General features: G+C 39.0%; 2 protein-coding genes across 8 annotated transcripts in view; both read left to right on the top strand.

The window, feature by feature from the left end:
* The window catches only part of THRB (thyroid hormone receptor beta), a 441,166-nt gene that overhangs the window by 297,817 nt on the left and 116,406 nt on the right, over positions 1–26,943 (top strand). For 5 of the 7 annotated variants that reach the window (XM_056129151.1, XM_056129152.1, XM_056129150.1 and 2 more), the window contains one exon: positions 5,237–5,300. The exons of the other annotated variants lie outside the window; for them this stretch is intronic. In XM_056129151.1, coding sequence (XP_055985126.1) covers positions 5,279–5,300 — 22 coding nt within the window. In that variant the 5' untranslated portion in view covers positions 5,237–5,278. The remainder of the gene's footprint in view (positions 1–5,236; positions 5,301–26,943) is intronic. 7 annotated transcript variants of the gene reach the window in all.
* LOC130037398 (ubiquitin carboxyl-terminal hydrolase MINDY-2-like) lies at positions 12,446–15,186 on the top strand. The gene has a single exon (XM_056129246.1). It carries the CDS (start codon positions 12,446–12,448, stop codon positions 14,189–14,191), a length of 1,746 nt encoding a protein of 581 aa, XP_055985221.1. The 3' UTR covers positions 14,192–15,186.

The raw sequence follows: 26,943 nt of genomic DNA, 5'->3' as shown, positions 1-26,943 counted from the left end.
ATGGGTTGTGGTGTGGTGTCTGCAAATTCCCTGAAAATACTTATAAAATGTCAAATTGTTTGTCTGTCCTTCCTTCATTACAGCCCTTCAGTAGACCATAACACCACCTCCCTTCCCCCCTCCCCACACACACACACCAGATGTCACTAAGAAATGAAGCTTTAAGGAAGAATTCAAGGGAAGCATGAGGCATATTTTAGCATGGCCCTGGGACCTGTCACATGCAGCCTCTGCTTTGTTGCAGAATAGATGCAGACCTTCTCCAGGAAGGCTTGCTCTGTCCTGAGAACAAAGAGCATCCCAAGTGGAAAGTGTGCTCATCTGTATGTGTTTTCCCCTGCCTACAAGTGTCCTCTTCTCCTGCGCCAGGGAGAATAGAGAAAGTTCTCTGTCCCATTAGCATGTATGCAGTTCCTGGCAGGTGATGTACTTAAACTCTCCCACCCACATCTTCCCAGATATTTGGGAATTCTTCCTTTGTCTTAAGAAACATTATATTTAAAATTTTTGTTCTAGATTTTCCCTTGCTCCTACCCCCTACTTTCTTCCCCTCTGCTACCCTCAGTGCTATTGTCAAAGCCCACTTATTCATTCGAACTCTTTTTTATTCATACAGTTGCTTTCTTTCCTTAGGCTCCCCATATAGATGAGATTGTTTGATATTTGTGTTTCTCATTCTGACTTATTTCACTTAGTAAGATCCCCTGGAATTCCTTTCAAGTTGCTGCAGATAGCAAAATAGCAAATTTCCATCTTTTTTTTAACAGTTATAGCTTCTTAGATAATGGGGGGCAAATGTGTAGCCTTTATGTGACTTTTCTAAATTTCCTCCAACCATATCTTAAAACAACATTTCCATCATTCTGACCATTGTACATAAGACTCTCTCTCTGAGAATGTAGCAGCCTCAATATGGTCTGACCCTCATTCATACTGCCCAAGCTAGCATTGGAGTTATTAGTGATGATAACTCTCGGCAAGATGCGTGGAACTCACTGTCTTCCAGAGTGCCTGGTCCAATTCCCTAAATGTTGATTATAATTCCATTTTCTTTTTAATTTCAGGGTTTCCAAAAAGTTTTCCATAATTCACTGCTTTTAAACATATATATATATATATATATATATATGTTATAAGGTAAAGGCCCTCCCATTGATCGTCGATTTGCTCAAGCGGGCCCAGTAACGTCTCCATTGGAGACTTTGTTGTTACTGTGTCTGGCATATCCAATACTCTCGGTAGCTTGCTGGGCTCTCCGAGAGGGGCGGAGGAATCGAACTCAGGTTGGCCATGTTATATAGTTGAGAGTCAATTCTCCCTGTTCCATCCTTTCAAGGGACGTGAGTGGTACCCAAGAATATTTGGCCTAGAAGTGGATGGAGCAAAATAAGTCTCATCCCTCAGAGATTCTCTGCACCACCCTCTTGGCACAAGGCATCTGTGGCTTGTATGTTCTTTGCCAATGAACTCCACCTTCCCAGCCTGCTTGTAAAGTGGATTGTAAATTCCTTGAGGGCTGAAAGCCTCTGATCTTAACCTATTTCTTTGCGTCCCAGTTTTGAATGTTTATCCCAGTATTAAATGCTCATATCATATTTATCCCCAGGTCGGCTACTTCTGCCTCCTAAATGTTCCCAGGTCTCTTTTGCTCTCAGCACATCTCTCTGCCACCAAGTTCCATCCCCTGTTTATCACTCCCTCGTACTGGCCCAAACTCCCTGACTGCTTTACTCAGAAGCCACAGTGAAGCTAAAAAAATTCAAAGAAGATTGTGTTCTTTCTCTGCTAAAAACTGCACACGTAAATGAGTTATTGAGTTTTCTCTACAAGGCTCCTTTCTTGCAGAGAGGTCCCTGGCAAGTAGGACAACTCAGTCTTCTTTGTTTCAGATCCTTCTTTTTTGATTATAGCAGCATCTAGTGAGCCCTTAGAGACCTTTAATAGCTTTAGAGAGACTCCCTCTGCTCCCCTTCTCAGCGTGGGGACTCTACACAGTGTCATAGAATGGCCTATCAATGATACCCTGCAAACTTCTGACTCTAAAGATTATCAAAAAAATAAATAAATAAAATAAATATTATCAGACTCTTTCCTGAAGTTACTGTATAAAACTAAAGGAAAATAGCACTAACATTATCAAACATTAAAGTACTATAAGAATAACAACATCACAATATTATAATTGTAATGATAATATTAATTCAATATTAGTGATACATAATGGGAATAGGGATGGCAAAATAATATGGTAATAGCACTAGTGCTGTACTATTAATGCCATAATAATGGTAATGGTAGAGTAGCAATAAAGTGCTATAGCATGATGTAATACTATCATGCAAAGTATTAAAAAGGAAACTCAGTACAAAATTTTGTGATGATCACAATATTTTTAAAGCCTTATTGAGGTTTTTTGTTCTGTTCCTACATACCTCCTGCTTCACACACAATACCCTTCTGTAGTTCACAGGCCTATTCAGTTGTTGGAATTTGGAATACTTTAAGTATTTACTTTTTATTTAAAATTTTAATATTTTTGAGTCTATGTTACAGTGAGAATGTAACTGGGTGTTGTAGCTCCAACTCTAAGATAAAAAGGACATAAAACTGCTCTGGCTTACCTGAATTAATATGTTATTGTCCTATTGATGTTATCAGTCAGTAGTCTCTGATTGCAAAGGCAGAAACGGACTTAAACCAGTTTATGGTGAAAAAACAGTTTCTATTATGGGACTGCTGTGTGTGAGTAAAATGAGGTGCCTCTTCTGGAGGGGAGGAGGCACAAAGAGAACGAGACAGGGGCTGAGCCATTGCATTCTTTTTCTACCCAGGTTCTCCATGAATGTCTTCTTGATCCTCAGAATCAGATAGCTGTTCCTGTGTGGCCAACAACCTCCAGTTGTTCTTAGAGCATCCAACAAAGTATGCCGCCATATAGGGTCTAACAAACATCTTTTTCTTTCCTACCTTATCCTCTCTTCCTTTCTTTTTCTCTTTTTTTCTAACATTCTTTTTAAAACAATCTTATTGGGATTGTGAAGATAATACATGGATTAAGGTTCTTCTTGCCTTGCATTCAATTAACCTCACCTTGATCCCCAGCCTGACAGATAGACTTTGGGTTCCTCCATGAGTGATGAACCAATGGTAAACCAGGAGCATCACCAGGTGTGTCCCCAAAACAAAACAATCTTATTATCCCACTTCAGTTCTCACACTAGATTGACCAAAGATGGAGCACAATGCTAGGCTCAGCTTGAGCTAAGTTCCCCCATTTTCTTCAGAACGTTTAGGGAAATATGAAAATATGGTAATTTCCGTGGACTATGAGCAGACTATATATAGAAGCTTAGTTTCTAAGATATTTTGTCATGTGGATGAACTCTGAGCTTTAATCTCAAGGGACCTCAGAACATGTGTGATCCCTCTCACACCAGTTGGAGAGAGGAAAAAGCATTAGGGAAGCAGAGAGCTTGTGTGTGATATTCTTTGAAACATTCCTTTGTAGCAAGAAGAAATTTTCTTTGTAGTTAATATCCATCTCTTATCTTCAGGAACTTATAGCTCACTATCAACTGTCATTAATTTTATGATATTTATCTATTCAACATCTATTGTATACATATGATACTCTGCAAATATTAAGGTACAGAAATGACAAGGACATAGTCCCTACCATAAAGAAAATTTAGTCTAGTGGGAAAGACAGCATATAAACATGTAGTTAGCACAAATGTGACAAAAACTACATTCAAGGTATTAATTCAGTGCTGCAGTGTTAGATGTGGAGACAAAGAATGAATTTCCATATTAATATTATTACGCTCACGATCATCCTGTTGTTCGTTGATTGCCTCGAGCAGGCACCAGTAATGTCTCCTTCTTCCTAGCCCTGAGATTTTAAAAGAGCCATATTCAATGCTCTTTTATTAATATTATATAAAATATATATTATACACTTTCTCTTCTCCAATCTGTTGTTTAGCATCAAGATGTTTTCTCCCTCATTCAAAACTTTCCCTGGCGAGAGCGATAGTACAGTGTGTAGAGGGTTTGCTTTGCATGCAGACAATACCGGTTCAATCCCTGGCATCCCATATGGTCTCCCAAGCACTGACAGGAGTAATTCCTGAGCACAGAGCTAGGAGTAACCCCTTAGGTGTGACTCAAAAAGCAAAAAAAAAAAAAAGACTTTCCTGTACATGGAAGTTAATAAATTGCCCAGCCCTGCCACTCATGTTATCTTTAAAACTCATAAACATAAACTGTGTGCAAAAAGAAGAGGAAATGTTGTTTTCTTCTAGATATGCATGAATAGAGACCCCACTTCTATTAAATTATTTCTTGCTATTCTACAACTCGTTTATGACAGCATCCAACCTAACAGTATCCAGTCCTGACCCCATGCCTTGACACTTTGGCACTATTCCTGATGGCCACCACTAACAGTTATGAAATACAGAAGTCCCTTTTAGAAAATGAAACCAACTCCAAGTCTATCCTCCAGAAGTATACTGATGGCCCATCTATGTGAATGCATCCTTCAATATGCTTCCCTCTATGATAGTAACACTGTGCCTCTGTCCCACATCTGAAGGTCAAGTGTATCTGTATTATTTTATGTACTGGTGAAGGGAAAAAGCTCAGAACTTACTGAAAGTCAAAAGAGAAACTGAGACTATGGATTCTGTGCTCCAGAACAGATCTGGATGCATTATCATTAAAGTATCTACAGATCACCCATTGATCTTGTCTTATTATAGATTTAACTGGACAGATGCAAGGTGGTACCCAGTTTTCTATTTCTAATTAGCTCTCTGGTGGTGCTGAAACTGCAGATTTAAGATCCTATGAAGGCAAGAATCTTGACTGAAGATGCTAATACCTCTTTAACTACCCTTAGGGAAAATAGCAAGTCAGTTCACTGATAGCTGTTTTTAGTATGAGATGGGATAGATAGATAGATAGATAGATAGATAGATAGATAGATAGATAGATAGACAGATGTAGATATCCTAGAGAAAGGCACATAACAGAAAAGATCTTTATATTAATGTGAAATGATCTGTAAACTTCCACATGTCACATAACTTCCCTTTGTTTTAATTTTCCCAGTTTTGAGTCGAGAGTAACCAATCACTCTGTGATTATTGATGCACATGATATTGTTTAGAGTCAAAGTATGGAAAATGCAGGTCATAACCTGTGATATTTTTCTTGTCTCTTTTCTTTATAGGAGATGTCAGTGAAAGAAAGGGTCCAGAATGATTACTAACCTATGACTCCCAACAGTATGACAGGTATCTCTTTGATTTTTTAAAATTTTCTTTGTGTGTCTCCAATTTTGTTTCAATTATAAAGAGCAATATAGATATCCCTAAGAACAACTTGAAAATCTTACTATTATATCTACTCCAACAAGTCAGTAAATTAAACATATCCTGTGAAAAGAACCTACAAATTTCTTTCCATCCTCTTCAGAAATTATGAAGATGCGTCATTATCACAAATATGATGGAAAAGAGATGAATATATTTATTCTTTACATTAACTTAGAACAACATGAAATATGGCTGTACTCATCTAGAAAACCACAGTCCTGGCATCTTCTCAAAAATGGTCTGTTAATTCCATTTAGTAGGAGAATCACAATGGAATACGATTAGATTACTAGGTAAAATGATCTCATGGTAAGGTGTCCCTTAACAAGGGGCAAAGGAGAAGTAGAATGACCCCCCCCACACACACATACACACAGATACACAAGCAATATAAGGTCACAATAGCACAATTCTTTATGCAAAATGTGGTACAATGGTTGTAAACTCAAACATCCTAGAAGCTATGCAAATAATACCAGTACATGAAACCAGAGGGGGAAAAAAAACAACCATACAAAACCAGAGAACTCTCATTCTCTTTGGAAAAATATTCATTCCATCCCTCAAGGCAATTACTAGTCAGCAGCAATGAAGTCCAGAGATATGGAGATTTTGGATTTTTAAGAGAATTTGGAAATACAAGTTTTAAATGAAATGTCAGGTAAAGATTAATAATTAACTTATAAAATATCAAAGACCCATGGACCAGTCAAAATATGTCTTTTGAACGACCAGAGAGATAACACAGCAGGTAGGGCATTTGCCTTGCACACGACTAACCCAGGTTCGATCTCTGGCATCTCATATGGTCCTGAGCACTACCAGGAGTAATTACTGAGTGAAGAGCCAAAAGTAACCCGTGAGCTTCACTGGGTGTAACCAAAAGCCAAGGGGGTAAACATATACATATATACATGCCTATTATTATTATCCATTCTTAAGTCTAGCATCATGTCTGCAACTGTCCTTTGAATTTTTATGGCAGTAGGGAAGATACCTATAGATCTGAATGTTATGGGCAACTTCAACCCATTAACAGTTCATTTATGTCACCTCCTGACCCTGTGACAAATTAAATATGCAAACTATCATCTAAAAGTACATTCCACAAGACCTGAGAAATTGAATTGACTAAAAGGTACTACTCACCCTTCTGACATCTAGAAGCTTCCCAGTGTCCATACTGCTGCATCTCCCAGTTCTGATTCTTTATCCAGTTATACATGAGATGCTGACATAGAAAATCTAGAAAGGGAAAACCAGGATGATTTCCCCAACAAAGGAAGGGCCTAAAAATGATATTTCATCTTATTTCTTATTAACAGGCACCAAAATATACTCACTCCTCTTTCTATTTTACTGTCAGTTCAGCTTAGATTCTTCCCCATGAAAATCTTGCTCTTTTTATGTCATAAAGTTTCTCATTCCATAGAAAATGGGTGTATTACTCACCCTTAGCAATTGCTTTCATTCTTAAGCAGTATGATTTGGAATCTCAACCAGGGGTGATAGCAAAAATCTTCAACTAAAGGTATGTGTAAGATCACAGATGTCAGCAGGTAGCTATACTGCAAAAACTAGGGCAAGTGTCTCCCTCTGGTAAAGGATGGGGCGGAATCATAGCTACATAGAGTGACACTATACTCTGATATTTGCCCACCTGAGAAAGCCTCTAAAAATATAGTCTCAAAGAACATCCCCTCTCGCTACCAGGTTTTTATACAATAAGGACCAGCAATTCACTTTTTTTGGTAAAAGCCCAGATCTCTGGCTTTGCAAACTCTTAGGTTCTGCCATTTAGCATGAAAGGTCATATAATATACAGAAAGAAGAGAGTGTGGCTGTGTTTCCATTGAACTTTATAGACAAAACAGTTCAGCCTTTGGCCCAAAGACTATGTTTCGCTGACCACTGTGTTTATGACCAAAGTAGCTGCAGTCATCTAGTTATTGAGCTGGAGCCACAAGGCCCAGTGAGCTTATCTCCAGGACCAATCTGGGAATCTGACGCCTCCAGGACAGAGCTTAACTGAGTCAACTCTCCAACCATCCTGTGGCAGTCAGGAAGTGTGGAACCCAGGTGCCACTGAGTAGGAAAAGGTGTTCTGCCTCCCAGAATTTATATCATAGTATAAAAATAAACAGCACTTTTATATTCAAGGGAAGTTGAATCCCCCCACTCAGTATATGTTGATAGACTTAGCTGAGTAAACCCTCACTTTAGACTCCCTAGCTTGTAGATGAAACCTAAACTCTATCCTCTCTTTTTTTGCTGTGGTCTTTGTTTATTTCAAGCTGCATAACAGACCAAAATACAGTTTCAAGCCATTGGAGCTAATGTGCTTCCTTTAGAAACATAATTTAAAGGAGGACGTATACATATTTTCTTTGAAGAAACATAATAGGTAATATTATAGTTATGTAATATAAGAAATCAATTATCTTTCCAAAAGAAACCTCCTTTTAAATAACTAAGAATATCGAGCCTGTTTTTTCTAAAATCATGAGACAAGTATCTTCAGATAAGAGTCACATTGTTGCTATGCAGACTCCTTCAAACACCATGCTTATTAAATTTACATCTTTTTCATTTGCCCAAATGAAAAATTGTTTATTTTCTGGAGTTATTTAATATCAGCTGCAGTGGAGTTGAATCTTGCCAAAGTTTTCTCACTGTTTTACTCCACCTAATTTGAAATCAGCACCATATGAAGTCATTCATTGAGAAATACTGTTTCTTAAAGAGAAAAACAAAAAAGTACCTCAATATGATACTTGATTCATTTAGAATTAAGTCTGGCTTCCTAGGTAATCTTAGAAGAATTTAACTCATATTCATGGTATTATAATGAGCTCTATTTTGCATGAAACCCTGACTCACAGTAGATAGGAGTTTATTCTAAGTGAATACCTAAAATTTTACATAACAAAGTTAGAGACTTTGGGCCTTGGTTGAAAAAAAAAAAGCCTAAGAACTCATATACTTCTAATCAGGCCTGAAGAGAGAAACCCGGAGGTATCTTTTGGCATAGCTAAACCTAATCTTATTAAATTAGTACAGAAGATAAAGTTAGCAAAGTATTTGGTGTTTTCTTTGAAATTGGAAATTGGGGCTCCAGTGATTTGAAATCACACTGTTATGAATCCTTCCTTGTAAATAGTATACTTTTCATTCAATCATTTAACCTTTATCTCTGCTTTGGAATTTGCTTGTCCATTTCATTTCCCTATAGCAATGTTTGTCTTTTTCTTTCTCATTCTCAATCCATTATATTGGCTATATCCTAGGAACCAGGGGAGAGATGTTTGCAAGGCTCTAACAGGAACTTTCAGTGTCTTTCCTTCACTGTGTAATCTTCAGATTGGTTACTTGTCTTGACCCTGAGGAGGGTCATTTTTAAGCAAAATGAAGATTTATGTACACATTTTAAATTTATGTTTCTTATTACTTCTGAGGTTTTAATATTTTAACTAAAATTTTTTTCAAGGATTTTTTCTACTTTTTAATTGGGCATATATCTATGGCTATGTAAGGTTTATGTTTTTCCCATTATTTGTAGAGGTGTTTGACAATTAGTGATAAGAACTAATAAAACCACTTATCCTCTCTAGATTGTGAACACCTAACCATTAAATAAAAATGTGAGACTAGTTCATCTCTAGTTACCCTTCTTATTTTAAGATATGATTTTCAGTGCTGGGAATTTGAATATTTATAAATCACATTTTTCTAAGAAAGGTTTATGCATATCAATAGTTGTATATAAAGAGAAATCTTAGCGAAATATATGTGCATTTTGAGACTATCCTGATGAATACTTTGTTTCATTTTGATTTGGGAGGTGGGGGAGGGGGTTGGGACACGCTTGGCTGTGTTCAAATCTTACTCCTGGCTCTGCACTCAGGAATCACTCCTGAAGGGGTTCAGAGCACCAATATTGAATGTCAAGGATTGAACCCGGGTGGGACACTTACAACACCCTATCTGTTGTACTAACTCTCCAGCCCCCTAATGACTATGATTTTTAGATCTATACAGAATTTGAGGGTTAGGAAAAAGTCAGTATTTCTATTAGACACATTTTTTAAATTTTATTTTATTTTTATAATGTTGCTCACAATAATTTGTTACATTTAATATTCCAACACCAATCCCACCATTGTGACACCTACCTACCACCATATTTTCAAATGTTTTCACCCCGACCCCCAAACCCTGCCCCCAAAGCAGGACATAAAGAATTTATTTTGTATTGCTTGTTATGAATAATCTGCTAAAAATGATCTAAAAAGTGGGCTGGAGCAATAGCACAGCCGGTAGGGCATTTGTCTTGCATGCGGTCAACCTGAGTTTTATTCCCAGCATTCCCATATGGTCCCCTGAGTGCCGCCAGGAGTAATTCCTGAGTGCAGAGCTAGGAATAACCCCTGTGCATTGCCGGGTGTGACCCAAAAAGCAAAAAATAAATAAATAATGATCTAAAAAGTTTCCTTAGAAGAAAGTGTGTGAAGATTGTTGTATTTCACCCTGGATCCAGTAAGCCCTTGTATAAGAGATTACTAACATGTTGTTAAAAGTAGAGCCTTGTATGCTTATTTATGTACATAAATGTATAAATATTTTTCCTCCCCAAGGCTGGTTGCCTTCTACTTTACACCCCATCAAATGTGGTGTACTACTCCTCTACTCTTGGTTCATCAGTGGTATAGAATATATGAGATGTCTCTTCAGGAATTCTACAATTTCAAACATAGTTATACAGCCTGAAATATCTAGTCTTGCATGGAGTCAAGGATGGGTGACCTACCCCCATCTCCCTGTGCTTCCAATAGCCTGACATTCACACCCGCAAACTGCCTCTGGAGCCATATAAGCTCATTAACAGCCATGATCCAGAGACTCACAAATAAACCTCTCAGGAAGGAGCAACACAGAACTATACACTGCAAAGATTTCTCCAGGTTCCCAAAGTCATCATTCAGCTAGATAGATAGATAGATAGATAGATAGATATCATATATATAAAACATTTTTATACATGCTATTTTACAAAGGTGGTTCTTCAGTATCCCTTGAACTTATTGATTGCTCCTCAGTGACCATTCAATTCCCCCATAAAAAGAATCACAGTTGTGTTCAAACCCTAAAAATACATAGAATATGCTTGAGGCTTGCAGGATGTTGACAGTAAAATAACATTATCACTCAAAAAAAGCCTGATATAACTAGTATACATGTTTGTTTCCCATTGTTGATAAATAAGCTCCAAAATGTGATTTTGTTTGTAACTACTTGGTAACTCATCAAACAATGATATAGTTCCTTACTATTGAACTTATAATAATATAATATTATTATAGATAATACTATTAACTATCAATAATTACACAGAAAATACACATCTCTAAAATTATGCATTTAGGATAAATTCTTGAATAAAAAGAAAATACTAAGTCAAAGGATAATGACTCTCTTTTAAAACTTTGTTAATAATAAATTTGACCACAAACACACATTAATTGATTACTTTAATATTTTTTTGCATCTTATCTGTTCATTTTTCTTTTCTTGTGTGCTATTTGTCTTTTACTAATGGTTTGAATAATGAAATTTAATACTTGTCTATCATGACTATACAAATATTTTTCCTTTTATTACATCCTTTTATTTATAGCAATATTTTATCTTTTCTTTTTCTTTATTTACAATAATCCAGATTAACAGAAAATTTATAAAACTTGTAGACATCCCAGATTCCCTTTGCTCAAGATCTTCAAGTTTTAACATTTAAAACATTTGCTTGGTTCGCTTGACCCTCTCTTTCTATTTCTATATAGTTTTCACTTTGAACCACTACAAGTAAGTCATAAATACGATGTCATGACATTTTTGTTCACATGAAGCTCTTAAGTTTCCATATAGCATGTTCTAGTGAGATGTTATTTTATGATTTATGTCTTTGTTGTCAAGCTTCAGAATGTATTCCAGTGAGTACAGAGCAGCAGATACCACTGGGTACTTTGGGATGAATTAGCGCATTCTTTTTTAATTAGAGACATGAATAATTGATTAAGGGCAAAGATTTTCTCAAAAAACTTCCTGTCATATTTACTCTTTATACAGCAGCCTTCCTCCAAAAACCTCCTTGCCCTAGACTTTAAGGAAGGGAGTGACATGACTGACCCGGTGAAGGTCCTTCTGCTCGAGTCTGGAGAGTGGCACCCCAGGTCTTTGTCCTGGAGCTTACCCCTGCTGCAGAGGTTGAGACACAGGAGAACTCTGTTTCCTCTCCCATGTTTCCCAGGAGCTGGGAGGATATGTATGGATTTATGCATACAGATTTGGAAAGAGCATCTGGAGGCTTACTTCACTTTTCTTTCAAATTCCTGCTCTTCCAGTTGGGCCAACAATAAAATGAGGCCTTGAATTCCATGGAATCAGTCAGATTACAATATGCCCATAAACAGGAGAAAGAAAAACACCAATGTACTCAAACACCAATGCTCCCCTGTTGGTGGAATCAATTACAAAAAGTAACTTTGATTTTATTTCCTAGGCATTTAACCACATGACACAATGGAGCCTTTTTTGCTCCTACCAAAATCACTTCTAAAAGAAACAAAATATTGACTGCAAATAGGACTAGAAAGGAAATATCAGCCTTCCTGAAATGTCTTGAGAATAAAAGGATCTCTCTCTTTTCTCTCTCTCTCTCTCTCTCTCTCTTTCTCTCTCTTTCACACACACACACACACACACACATACACACAAAACCATTTTAATTCCTCCCCCAATGTCCCTCCCACAAAGCTACTCTTCACACTGTTGGAACCTGATGTACTCTTCTGCCTTCTCACCCCACAAAGAAAGAACTCCTGGGCTGTCCCTGCCCAGCTGCACACATTACTCCCTCCTCATTCCCACCCAACAAGTCCACCAGCCCACTTTTTTAAAGATATGAATCCTGGCGCGGGAGCCGCCGGGCCGCGCTGATGGCGTCGGAGGCGCGGGCCGAGGGGACGCCGCCGCGGTCCGGGTCTTAGAGCGCGGGCCGGCGGCCGGGCATGGAGAGCGGCCCCGGGCGCCCGCGGTCGCCGGAGCTCGGGGCGGCGCCGCGGGCCGAGTCCGCGCGCGAGGGGCGCCCCGAGAGCCCGCGGGCCGGCGGGGAGGGCGCGGGAGCCGGCGGGCCCGGGCGGGGGGCGGCGGCCGCGGGCGCGGGGGGCCTCGCGCCGCCCGTCGCCGGCCCCGCGTCGCCGCCCGCGCCCGGCGCCTCGTCCCCGGGCCCGGACTCGCGGGCGCGCGGCGTGGACGCCGCCGCTGCCCAGGAGGCGGCCCCGAGAGGGCAGCGCAAGGTGACCGCCTCTCCCGCGCCAGCCGCCGCCGCCGCCGCTGCGGGCGAGGGTCCCGCGGGCCCCTGCCGGCTCGACCCCGCGGTCCCCGGCCCCGAGCCCGGCGGCGGCGGCGACGACAGCGAGTCCAGCCCGCCCGGGGCGTCGCCGAGCCTCGACTCCCTGGGGTCCTTCTCCCACCTGCCGTCGTCCCCCAGCAGCCCCGAGGCCGAGGCCGCGGGCGAGGAGGGCGCCGAGGGCGGCGGCCCCGGCCCGGCGGGGCCCGGGCCCGGCGCGCGGCGCGGCGGGGAGGCGCTGGGCAGGGAGCGCGGCCCCGGACAGTCGGTGTACCACATCAAGTGGATCCAGTGGAAGGAGGAGAACACGCCCATCATCACCCAGAACGAGAACGGGCCCTGCCCCTTGCTGGCCATCCTCAACGTCTTGCTCCTGGCCTGGAAGGTGAAACTTCCACCGATGATGGAAATCATAACTGCCGAACAACTGATGGAATATTTAGGAGATTACATGCTTGAAGCAAAGCCAAAAGAAATTTCAGAAATTCAACGTTTAAACTATGAGCAGAATATGAGTGATGCTATGGCAATTTTGCACAAACTTCAAACAGGCTTGGATGTAAATGTGAAATTCACTGGCGTTCGAGTATTTGAATATACACCTGAATGCATCGTATTTGACCTTCTTGATATTCCTTTGTACCATGGGTGGTTAGTGGATCCTCAGACTGATGACATTGTAAAGGCTGTTGGTAACTGCAGCTATAACCAGCTAGTGGAGAAGATCATCTCCTGCAAGCAGTCAGACAGCAGTGAGCTGGTCAGTGAAGGCTTTGTAGCTGAGCAGTTTCTAAATAACACAGCCACTCAGCTCACTTACCATGGACTATGTGAGCTGACGTCAACGGTCCAGGAAGGAGAGCTCTGTGTGTTCTTCCGGAATAACCACTTCAGCACCATGACCAAGTACGAGGGCCTATTGTATTTGCTAGTAACAGATCAGGGGTTTCTGACAGAAGAGAAAGTTGTCTGGGAAAGTCTACACAATGTTGATGGTGACGGAAACTTCTGTGACTCAGAATTTCATCTTCGACCTCCTTCTGATCCTGAAACTGTATACAGAGGACAGCAAGATCAGATCGATCAAGATTATCTCATGGCATTATCTCTACAACAAGAACAGCAGAGCCAAGAAGTCAGCTGGGAGCAGGTTCCCGAGGGACTCAGTGACCTGGAACTGGCCAGGAGGCTGCAGGAGGAGGAGGACAGGCGCGCCTCCCAGTACTACCAGGAGCAGGAGCAGGCGGCCGCCACCGCCACGGCCGCCCCACAGGCCCAGAGTCAGCCAGCACAAGCCTCCCCATCAAGTGCAAGGCAGCCTGGGAGTAGTGAACGCAAACGAAAAGAACCTCGAGAAAAAGAAAAAGAAAAAGAAAGAGAGAAAAATAGCTGCGTCATTTTGTAGCAAGTCTCAGATTCTGTCGGAATCAGCTATGGCTCGAGAATCAAAACCACAGGAGGAAAAGAAGGAAACCCGATCAATACCGTCTGTGCCTGATTTCCCACTGGGTTTTGCTCGCTTTTTTGTGTGTTTCTTTTTTTCAGGGGAAAGGTTGTTACTTCATTACAATCAGACTTTTCCAAGTCACACAAGTACATTCTTTCAGAGTTGTTTTATGTTACAAGTTGGAAATGCTGTGTGTTGGTTGTCATTCATGAAAAGGACTGCACTTGTAGCCAAACGAGCAAGTCACAGCAGACTTTGTGTCATAGTGACATCCGTCGCCCATATCAGTTAGTAAGCTATTCTAACTTCTGTTCTAACGGTGAATGGAGGTGATTGATTTTGTACAATTCCTTTCTGAAACCTAAGTATTAGCACAATAGTTTCTGAAATTAATTTTTACAATGCTAAATTATTATCTAATCCATGAGAAACCAGGGATTTAATATAGGAGTTTAGGAAGAAAAAAATACAAAAAAATTAACAAGATTAAGTAATCCTTAATTGTATATTGGACTAGTTCAGCCCTTAAACAGCTTTACCTTTTCATTAGGAATGTACATTTTAGATATTCTCTTGAGAACTGACAATGAAACTTGGATGTAATTTAGATAGAAAAAAAATAAAGATTTGTATTTCTTTTCAATAGCAAAAAAATGCATAACACTAATATTCATATCCTATTGTAATCAGATATTAATGACTTTGTAGTGTTGTGAGATTTTGAGGAATTTTGAAGTCTTTAATATAGGAAATTCGGGCCGCAGTTACTGTGTATTAACAGTTGATCCATGAATATAATGAGGGCACTACAGTGGATGCTAAACCTTGTAAATATGGGTAGATAGGAGAGCACATAGGTCAATGTCTACCTTTTTCTAGAATTACCTTATAACCTTAAATTTCAAATCATGTTTATTTGCAAGAGAATTAAATATACGTGTTAAAAGAAGCCCCCCCCCCCAAAAAAAAACACATTTCTGAACGAAAGTTACAGATAATCTCTGAGTGTATTGAAAAACAATAAAATTTGGGACTAGATAATAATTTTGAGGAATCTATGTGGAAACATTTTTTTAATTGATTGGGGAACTAAATTATGTATAACGTCTTAACTAGCACTTAAGATTCAGAAAGAATATTGAACTTTATTAAGAACAATTCATATTTTCCTCCTTTTCGAGAAATAATTAGGGAAACTAGTCTCCGTAAGCCTTTTATTTAAAGTTTTTTTTTAGTTGATTTTAAAGAAGTCTGTTGCTGCTGCCAGTTGATCAGTGGTATTCGTTTTAAGTGTCAATAAGTTTGCTTAAGAGCATCTTAACCCCACCTGAGCATCCACTTGGAGAATGTCTTTGGGGTGACAATAGACCTCAGAACGTGTGGTCTAGATTTCATAAGCTATATCCTTAACACTCTCTGAGATCCAAGCCCAGTTACAGGATGAATCTTTATAGAAAAAGCAAAGTCTTATTTATAAAAGGAATTATTTTATGGGGAAAATTCAGGGTGAGGCTGCATCACTGATGCCCTTCTCTACTGCATGTCTGCTTATGTTACACTGTCTGTTACTCAGCCCCTCTGCAAGCATGAGAAACCATCAGAGAACTTGTTTGGGGTATACAGTTCTGTTACAATATTTGGTGTGTCTCTAGAGAGTAATTCAGAGTATATATGCTCTGGTAAAATAATCAGATGTATTGCAGAACTCTCTGGTGGCTCAAACAAGTGTACCGGCCTCCAAGTTTACTCTTGATTTCTAACTGTTGATTGAAGGAGAAAAATTCAGACCTTAAAGGTTTGTTTTTCCCAGAACAGATAGTGACAGTACATTAGATTCAATAAGAAAAAAAATCCTAAGAACTCTTAAGAAGCATATTAGTGACATATTTTCCAGAGTTACATACTTATCTATTTATTACTCTTGAAAAATATGTGTATTCTGTTCTCTGTTACTATCTTAATTTGTTCCAAAGATAATACTGCCATTCTACATTCCCTCTGGAAGGAAAAAAAAAAACAAAACCTCAAAACCAGCAACGCTGCTATCAGATAAGTAGATATCAATGTGTACTTATATAAAAGAACTAAAAAAAAAGTAGTGTGTTTGTTAATTCACTCTTTTTCTATGTAATATTTCCAAGTCAGACTTTCTTACATTCCTGGAATTCAGTTTGATATACCAAGTATGTAATAATGATAAAATGTTCACTTTGATTACTGTGAGGGGAAATGAAATGTTTAATTCTATTAAAACAAACTTCTTAGAGATGCTGGTTTCCATCCTTGATGGTGATAAAGAATTTAGAGTTATTGTGTCTTTATTCTCTTATATTTGTCAGTGCAACAAGTTTATATTCAGACATTTCATTGCTGGTTTGGGTACATTGGAATTTGATAGCATATTAAAGTCTTTTCCTTTACAAAAAAAAAAAAAAAAAAAAAAAAAAAAAAAAAAGATATGAATCCTTCTGTCCACACCTCCCACTTGCCTCCCCTTTTCAAACCCTTCTCTGAAAATATGCACTTCTTGGAAAACTCATCATCATTTTTGAAGGCTTTCACCTTAGAAAGCAGAGAAAGTAAAACAATAAATTTTTACTTTTTAAATTTCCTCCACATTGGTAGATGAGAGTGCCAACCACTCCATGGTGTCCATTCTGGGAAAGAGAGAGGACCAATCCATCAGTTTGAGATTTTCTCCAGTTTCCACTACAACTGGGAAATTAAGAAAAGCAACAGAGAGAAAACAGAGAGAGAGAGAGAGAGAGAGAGAGGCAGACAGAGACAGAGAGACAGGGACAGAGACAGAGAGAACTCGTTTCTGTGAAGCTAACATATCACCTTTAAAATAAATGCCCACTTTATTTAAACACCATGGTTTACAAAGTTGTTACAGGCATTAAATTTTTCAACACCAATCCCACCATTACTCTCACTTTCTCTCCACCATTTCTCCATTTCCCAACCACCCCTCAAGTCTGCCCACATAGCGGTCCAACAACAATTTATTTTATATTGCTTGTTGCCACTAAATGGCTAATGTGATGATCAAAAAATATTTCAGTAAAAGAAAACTTCTGAAAATTGTTGCATCTTGCCATAGGGACATTAAGCCCTTCTTTGAGGGTTGACTAAGCTGTTGTAAGTTAAGCCTTCTGTGTTAATGTTTTTGTTAGTCAAAATTAGTCAAGTTATTCCCATTCAATCTCATGTGCTACTACTGGGATGTCAGTATTATAGAGTTTGGAGATTTAGCTCCAGAAAATCCAGAATAGTTAGCTGGGAAGTCCAGAGGGAGGCATGGTTGTGGCTTGAGGTGCGAGTGCGGCTGCCAGAGCTGTGGTAAAACAGGAGCTTGTTCATACCCCTCACAAGATAATCCCTGAGGTCTCAGCCAGGAACAGATATCCAAGAAATTTCTGTGGCTAGTTGATCTCTTTCCAGCTTTATTTATGAGTCTCTCTTACAGTGGTGGTGGTGGGATGTGGTGAGGCTTCTGGGATTTTCAGAGGCATAGGGAGGTGGGTGGATGTCAGCCATCCCAACTTCAAGAAAGTCTCGTGTTTTCAGCCAAAAATAAAACCCATGTACCTCTACATAGTGGAATACTATGCGGCTGTTAGAAAAGATGAAGTCATGAAATTTGCATATAAGTGAATCAACATGGAAAGTATAATGTTTAGGGAAAGATAGGGTGAAGAAAAAAGCAATTTCTTGAACAAGTTATGAATTCATTTTAGAAGTCACTGTTTACAGTGTTTAGCTCCTTCTCCTAGACCTCGACCTCTGACCTCTATGCCCAACCCTCCTCCACCATTATTCCATCCCCCATTCCTACCATCACCACCAGCAGCATCATCACTCTCCACTGTTACCAACATAATATTCAGATTTTTCTCATCTCTACCTCCTGCAAGCCTGCTGTAATCGAGAACTACCCAACCATATCTCTACTCAAATTCAGCTACCAATCACAAATAACAACCACAACCTAAGTTCTGTTATGTCAGAATCTAGTTTCCTCTCTACTCTGCCACATGCCAGAGTTTACAACCATTGAACATTATAAAGGAGCAAGGTGCTTCCAAAAAATTTAAAGTAATCTTCCCCCTATTCCTGGGCAAAAAAAAAAGTGTTCCTAATGGGTAGATGATGATTTTGATGGCAGTGAGCCAAGGCTTGGTTTTATATGTTTCTGTCCTTACCTGTCCCCCTTACTGAACAATCCCGGGCTTCTCTGTCCATCTTAGCCTTTCCAGTATTGGCCATGAATACATTTCCCTCTGAAATTTGTCTGTGTTGTAGAAGTGAAACTGTTTAGAAAGCCTAACTCCTCAGTCAAAGGACTATGGTTTTGATAATAAATCTGAGCTGAGGATCATTTTCTCCAGTTCTCACTTTTAAACCATGGCAGGCAAAGACTCCCAGGGCAAAATGATTTGCCCAGTTTTGAGCTTCCAGACCATCCATTCCCAATACTTTAAGAGTATGTTTCCTTTGCTTGTTCTTAACTGATGCTTTTAGTCTTTAGCAAACAAATGTGCATGTTGAATCTCTTGATTAATCAATTGTCCCTGAATTTAGTGAGTAAACCCTCCTCCTCTCTAGTGGAAGACAAGGTAAGTCCTTCTCAAACTTGCCTGTTGGTAAGAATTACCCTAGGAGTTTTGTGTCTACACTCATACCATTCCCAGACTAGATAAATTCTTGTAGACCCCAGAATCAATATGGTTTTTTATTTTTATTTTTGTAATTTCTCTTTTTTAACTTTTTTTTGATTGGGATTCTGTGATTCACAATTTCTGTCAGTGATGTAGTTCCATGTAAGTAACTCCAATACCACACCCATCACCAGTGTACCCACTTCCCTCTCTCAAAGGCCTCAACACCCCTCCCTTTCAAAATTTCCCCCAACTCAATTGTGTGATAAGTTTCCTCATTCTGTTGCTTTTGGACCTTTGTTACTACCTTGCTGTGTATCTTTAAGTCCCACATATGAGAAAGATTATTCTGTATTTATATATTTTCTTTTAACTGATTTCTCTCAACATATCTGTAGTTCCAGCCATGATACAGCGAATTGCATGATTTTACTCTTTCTTAGAGCTACATAGTTTTTTATTGTATGGATGTAGAAACCACAACTTTTTGTTCCACTCATCCAAAACTGGGCATTTGGGTATTTTTCATATCTTGACTATTGTACTAAGTTCTGCAATGAACACAAATGTGTATATATCCTTTCTAATTAATGTTTCTAATTCAAAAAGTTGTATTTGGGGCATAGACGACAAGAAGTTGTATGTGAGTTCTCAATAGTCTTTTTGTATGTGCACTGGTGAAGGGATGGGTATTGGAATATTATATGACTAAAACTCAATCATGAACAGCTTTGTAACTGTGTTTCTTAAGGTGATTCAACTAAAACCTTTAAAACATAGTCTTTCTAGAAGTTTTTTTTAACTTTGAACACAATGGTTTACAAAATTGTTCATAATATAGTTGTTTCAGGCATTCAGTGCCAATGCCACCACCAGTGTGACCTTCCTTCCACCATTGTCCCCAATTTCCACTCTATATCCCTTAACAGGAACAAAATAATGTATCTTATATTTCTTTTTACAACAATTCAAATAATGGAATTATTTTAAAATCACGATCACGACCACCCTGTTGTTCGTCGATTGCCTCGAGCAGGTGCCAGTAACGTCTTCTTCGTCCTAGCCCTGAGATTTTTTTTTTTAAAGTGCCATATTCAAGGCTTTTTTTTTCAGGGTTAGGAGAATGAGACCCATCATTGTTACTGGTATTTGGCATATTGGGTATACCACGGGGAGTTTGCCAGACTCTGCCGTGTGGGCATGTTACATTTGGTAGCCTGCCAGTTTGACCAAATTAGGAATGAGATGATAAGATGTGGATAAGATGATAAGAAGCTTCCGGGAGCTGAGTGTGATGATCTCTGGATCCTGGCCGTTGTTGGAGTTACACGGCAGTTGGTGGGTGTAACTGCCAGTAACTCTGGCAGGTCCAGTCCCAAACTGTGCAGGCTTGGAGATCTCAGCCCCGGGTCCCACACACCTGGGTTCCTCTGTCAGTTCTTTTATGCGTGAGGCTCATCCAAGTGTGTGGAGAGTGCTCCCAGCATGGCCTTGGCTGGGCCTCGATGGTCTTCAGCTGTTGGGCCCTGGTGGAGACAGTCAGGCATAGGGTAGGAGACTCTGTCTTGTTCTCTCCCAGGAGCTGAGTACTTTAAAATAAGTAAAATAAAATTTGTGAAAATTGTTATATCTCACAATGGGGTTACTAAGGCTATTTTCTGAGAGTTTACTGAGCTGTTTGTTGTACAACTTGGGTTTCAGTTATACAATGATCGAGTATCCATCCCTCCACCAGTGCCCATTCTCTACCACCAATGATCCCCGTAGCCCTCCCCCCCATTCCCCGCCTCTGTGGCAGGGCATTCCCTTTTGCTCTCTCTTCCCTTTAGGGTGTTGTGGTTTGCAATAGAGGTATTGAGTGGCCATCGTGTTCGGTCTATAGTCTACATTCAGCACGCATCTAGCATCCTGAGTGAATCCTCCAAACATCCTTTACTTGGTGTTCCCTTCCCTATCTTAGCTGAGATATGACTTTATATTAGTTTTAGGTACACAACATAATGATTCAATATTTTTTATATTACATAATGATCACAACAATAAAATCCTTTGACATTAATTACCATAAAGTTAGAAAATGCTTTTCTTGTGATGGGAACCTTTATTATCTTAGCAACTAGTCACCATAATTAACCATAGTATAATCCCCCAGATTTACTTATTGTGTAACTGGACATTTATACCTTTCGATCTTCCTTCCATTTTATTGTTGCTACTTTCTTAAGATAAATGAAATTACTTCCATTTGGGAACCTCTAAAGAATGTAGCTCTCTGGTGAGCAGTACCTACAAGATTTTGGTTCTCAATCTGATCTGCCTATTAGACTCACTTCAGGGTCTTTTAAAAATCTCAGTTCTAATAGGTAAAAGGACATGCAATTCAGTAACTATTGAAAACCATAATATTCAAAAGGAAAGAGGAAGAAATCAAGAGAGAGAGAGAATAAAAGTGCCTGCCATAGAGGCAGGCTGAGAGGGAGAGGGGGTGGTGTGAGGGAAACTGGAGATACTGGTGGTGGGAAATGTACACTGGCAAAGGGACAGTTGTTGAAACACTGTATGACTGAAACTTCATTATGAACAACTTCATAGCTATCTCATGGAGATTGGATTTTTTTTTCCCCTTTATTTTATTTTATTTTTTTTAAAGTTGTAGATTTACAATTTTTTGTGCTTTGGTTTCAATTATACAATGATCAGATACCCATCCCTCCACCAGTGCCCATTTTCCACCACCATGGATAATATCCCTCCCACCCCCATCCCCCCATCCCCCCGTCTCTGTGGCAGGGCAATCCCCTGTGTTCTCTCTCTCCTTTTGAGTGTTGTGGTCTGCAAAAGAGGCATTGAGTGGCAAACATGTTCAGTCCATAGTCTACTTTCGACATGCAGGAGATTGGATTTTTTAAAATAAGAAAAATATCTCAGTTCTGAGAATGAAACTTTCTTAAAGGATTATGGTGATGAAAATTTATAAGTCATTTACAAGATGTGGCACTTTGGGGCATAATATAGAAAGACTATTTTTGAGGAGAATCTGGTTCATGGCAGGCATTCACTCATATAAGTACAGGCTATAGGATTACTGAACTACAGTGGGAAAAAATGTGAATGAGTGTTTGTAGTCTTGCTAAGAACTTTTTTTCGTTAGGCAAGCTTATTCAGGCTCATGTTCAAATTGAGCATCTATTTAGTATTTCATGAAGAGGATTTTTGTATAACTTAAGGCCTTTTCTTTTGCTTGTCAGGGAAAAAGAAAAAAATATCTTTGGGTTTTTTTAATTATTTTACAGAAAGATATTTTAATAAAATAAAAATAATTATCTAAACATGAAATTTTAAAACAAACAATACATCCCAAATAAAGAAGTTACAATTCTTTAAACTTTTGATTAAGGTAACACATTTGTTTATAACATCATATTTATTTCAGGACTAAACCATTGAATATCAACATCAACACTACTTTCGCCACCTAAATCCTAACTCTTGACAGTACAGTTGAGTCCCCTTTATCAGATATGGGGATATTTCCTGAAAACTACCTTTTTTTTTTCCTTGAAGAGAGAGCTTGCATTTGTTTTATTTTGTCTGATCACCTTTTTTTTTCCTTGAAGAGAGAGCTTGCATTTGTTTTATTTTGTCTGATCATTTGTTTGGTTTCTTTATCTTCCACATGAGTGAAACCATATGGTGTTTGACTTTCTTAAAGAAATTTAATAATTTTTATACAATATCTTCTGCGGTCCAATAAAAGAAACATCTTTAAACTCTTGCTGGTATTACCATTACTTCATTTTAAATAGGCCTAGGTTCCTTGCCACATAGTGGTATGGATACCCCATACACCCACAGGAAGTAGGACACAGAGCAGTATAAATTACATGAGGTGAGAAGTGATAGCAGAAAATGGGAGAGCAGGAGATACAGAATTTCATGCTCCTACCAATAAAAAAGCTTTTAAGTATGGCTTTCTCATAATTATTCATCATGTATATCTGTACCTCTACTTGAACAATGTCAAATTCACTGCCAAGACCCATCTCCCTTTCAGCCTGTGTTTTTGAATATTTTACCTATTTAACTGCATTTAGTAGCCAAGATATGTATGATTTGATGCTTTTGGTAGACAAGATGATTTCAGAATAATCAGTCACCCCACACTAAATACATATGTACCCCAAAAGATCAGTATGTATTTTGTAAAACAATCATCATTAGATTTTTTAATGAAAGTAGCTTATGTTGCCTATTATAATTGTATAATTCTCCTTAGGCCTTTTCAAAGGCCTTTTCTTTTCTTTTCTTTCTTTTTTTTTTTTTTTTTTTTTTTTTTTTTTTTGCTTTTTGAGTCAAACCTGGCAATGCACAGGGATTAGTCCTAGCTCTGCACTCAGGAATCACTTCTGGCAGTGCTCAGGGGACAATATGGTATGCTAGGAATCAAACCTGGGTCAGCCTCATGCAAGGCAAATGCCCTACCCACTGTATTATCACTCCAATCCTTCAAAGGTCTTTTCTTAAACTATCATTTCCCCAAGTGCAAGTTTTATAAACTTATAGTTAATAACAATTTGAATTTAAAAAGTTCTGAAAATGCTACACTTTTTCCACTCTAAGAATTATACTCCTATGTCATTTAACTAACTAGAACTATAAATGAAGCCATCAGAATACCAATTACTGCTGGAACTACCTATAATTTTAAAAAAAGTCTTTCAGTATTACTATAAAATCATTCTTCAGAGATTAAGTCTATGTAAATGAATATAAAATAGCCTATCATAGCCAATGATGCATAATGAAAATATTCATGAGAATTTCAATCATTTGCTACTGTGCTGCACATTAAATCAAGAAATTATTGGCATAAATCAGTACATTATTTGAGACTTTTCAGCAGAAAATTCTAATTAAATTTAATACTATTAGAGCATCTAAGTGGATTTTAGACATGTAAACAGAATTAGGGAATAATCCTTACCTTTGAGGATCTCAGAAACAAGAGATCACCCTTGCTGAACACATCAATGATATATTCTTGACATCTAAAAAAAATTACAAAGGAATCTTAGAGATTGTTTGGTCTAACACTCAAATTTGAGGTGGAGAAACTGTGTCTATGAACTTCACATGCTCATGGGCAAGGAGTAATGCAACACATACATGTTTCAGATGGTCGCGTAGATTATTCTTCTCACCTTTCATTCTTTTTTTTTTTTTTTTTTGCTTTTTGGGTCATGCCCGGCAATGCACAGGGGTTACTCCTGGCTCTGCACTCAGGAGTTACTCCTGGTGGTGCTCAGGGGACCATATGGGATGCTGGGAATCAAACCTGGGTTGGCCGTGTGCAAGGCAAATGCCCTGCCCACTGTGCTATTGCTCCAGCCCCTCAACTTTGATTATTAAGTTTCCATGGATTCTGATCACATTTGTAAAGGATATAGTGATGTAATGGTTGAGAAAGCCAATCATAACAATAAGTAATCTCTTAGTAAAATAATGCTTTCTAGGCCAGAAAGATAGTACAGCAGGTAGAGCGCTTGCCTTGCACATGGCCAACCTGAATTTGATCTCTGGCATCCCATATTGTATCCTGTGCACTGCCAGGAGTAATTCCTAAGTACAGAGCTAGAAGTGATCCCTGAACACAACCAGGTGTAGCCTTGAAGAGCAAAATAATAATAGGACTTTCTGTAGCAACAAAGTAAACCCCTAGATCTCAGTGACTGTATAGAACAGAATTTTACTTCTGACACATCTTAATAATAAAGCCACATATACTTGTTTGGTGGTGGTATGCCCCATTATTTAAGGGGAGAGCCCTCATACACTTCTCCTTCTTATATCCCCATTCATTTATAGATATTATGAATTTTCTTCATTCAATAGGAAGAGAAAAGAAAAGAAATGAAAGGATACATGAGCCAGGTGTGGAATTGGTGCCCCGCATTTTCATTCATTCCATTGGCCAGAACTCAATCTCATGGTCCTGTTTCATTGCACAGGAATCCAGGCAATGCATCTAGCTGCTTCCCAGGAAGCAGACTTTGATGATGAGTCTATAGCATAAAGGACTATACAAATGCATAATGTTATGGAAGTAAGTGAGATAAGAAAGGGCTCAGTCTTTACATTGAAATAGTCTTTTGGTGAAAAAGAAAAAGTCTTGTTATCATCCTCCATGATAAAATCCTTCTGGCACCTGGGAGAGCATATTATAAAGGGATACTTGGACTTTAGTATCAGCTTGCCTAGAAGGGTGAGGATGGTCTGCTGTGACCATCTTTTCTAGTTGCTTCTGATATGAGGAAATAAAAGAAACATTGACTTAAGATTTGCATCCTTGGATTCAAATCCCTGTGTCACTACTTATTAACCTTGCAATTTAGCAAGTTGCTTAAGCTCTCAAATTCTTGTTTTTTTCATGGTAAAATGTGTGTATTGGGGTGGGAGGGGCGTGGAGGATGGTAAGAATCTGAATCTAATTAAAACAACCAATAAATATTTACTTTGAGCCTCCTACAGTCATGTACTACACTCTCAGAAAAGACTCGAATTGTATTAGTAGAGACTTTAAATGCCCAGATGGCCAGATGGTTCAGTGCATTGGAATGAAGGTTTTGCATGAAGAGGACCAGGTTTGATCCCCCATTTGACCATCATCATATGGTCCTCTAAGCACAGCCAGAAATGATCCCTGAAGAAACTGAGATGGGAACAGCCCCTGAATATCACTGGGTGTGGCCCAAAAACAAAACAAAAGGCACAGCATCTGGATCAACGTGTATGCAGACTTTGACATTAGCCAATAGTCAGTAAATGTGAGATGCTTCCTCTACTACTTTCCTCTGAATACTTTGAAAGTTTGCTATTTCATGTTTTCTTTTGGGGGAACTTTGATTTCATGAAAGCAGACCTAGCCCTAGAAATCACAGATAGAAAAATTACTAAATAAACATTTAATAATGTATTTACTTAGTAATAAATACATTATTTACTTAGTAGCAAATGCACTATTAAATGTGTCTGTAAGATAGGTCAAATACAAAATGTTTTCATTGTCCCTGTTTAGAATTCAGCTGACAGAATGAGAATTTTATGAGGCATGTTTCATTTTCAAGGACTCAAAACATAATGATTTGAACTACAAACAAATGCTAAGGCCCAATAGGAATAAAATGGGAAACATCAAAACAGAGATCCCTCTTCATCCTAAGAGCATTTAGCGTCCTGGTGGGAGAGAGGAGGCTATGGAGAGTGGGTGAGCAGGACCTGTGGGTCAGAGAGCAGTGAGGAAGCTATGACCCTTCCTGCTGGCACAGATCAGGAATCTGTGCAAGATCTATGAGAGGAGGAAACTAACTGCCTCAAGGCCTGCACCAAAGCCCTAACCTCCTGGCAGGGACTGAGCACAGAGACCTTTCCTGGGCTGAGACTTCTTACCTTGCTTCTTCTTTACTTCTTGTCTTGTTTTCTTGTTTCTGTGGTTTCCAAATGGGACAGAGGAACTGCATATTTGCTTAAAAACTTTCCTGTTTTTGTACTCTCTTGCTCCACTGTTTTCCATGAAGCTCTGTTTTGCTTCTCATGTTTGTGTTTAATCTTTTTTCTTTTAAATATAGAATTGGATGGGAACTTTAGTCAATAATAAGGACGGTGTGTCTCAAAACCAGGAAAGCACAGAACATATGATGATGATGGAGTGCACCAACATTTTCCCATATACCCAATCCTATGGGCTTTACAGGACCCTTTCTATGCCACAGAATTTCCAAGTATACAATCCACTTTGGGTCTTAAGGGATTCCACTTCTTCAACTTGACCTGCAATGTTGCTTAATCTTTGGAAAGTTTAAGGGAAACTTCCTTAATCCTTAGTTTCTTCATCTGTGACTTGGAGGCAGGCACTATTTATCTCAATATTGCTCTGAGGATCAAAATAAAAGAACTTGTATTTAGCACCTTAACTGGAATGAAAAATGATAGATGACATCCTCACCATCCTCTTCACCACATCTCTAGGCCTCGTGCACCACCCCTGCCAGA

This window comes from Sorex fumeus, unplaced genomic scaffold (assembly GCF_029834395.1).
Source record: "Sorex fumeus unplaced genomic scaffold, SorFum_2.1 ptg000072l, whole genome shotgun sequence".
Lineage (NCBI taxonomy): Eukaryota > Metazoa > Chordata > Mammalia > Eulipotyphla > Soricidae > Sorex > Sorex fumeus.
This window is presented reverse-complemented; position numbering and strand designations above follow the sequence as displayed.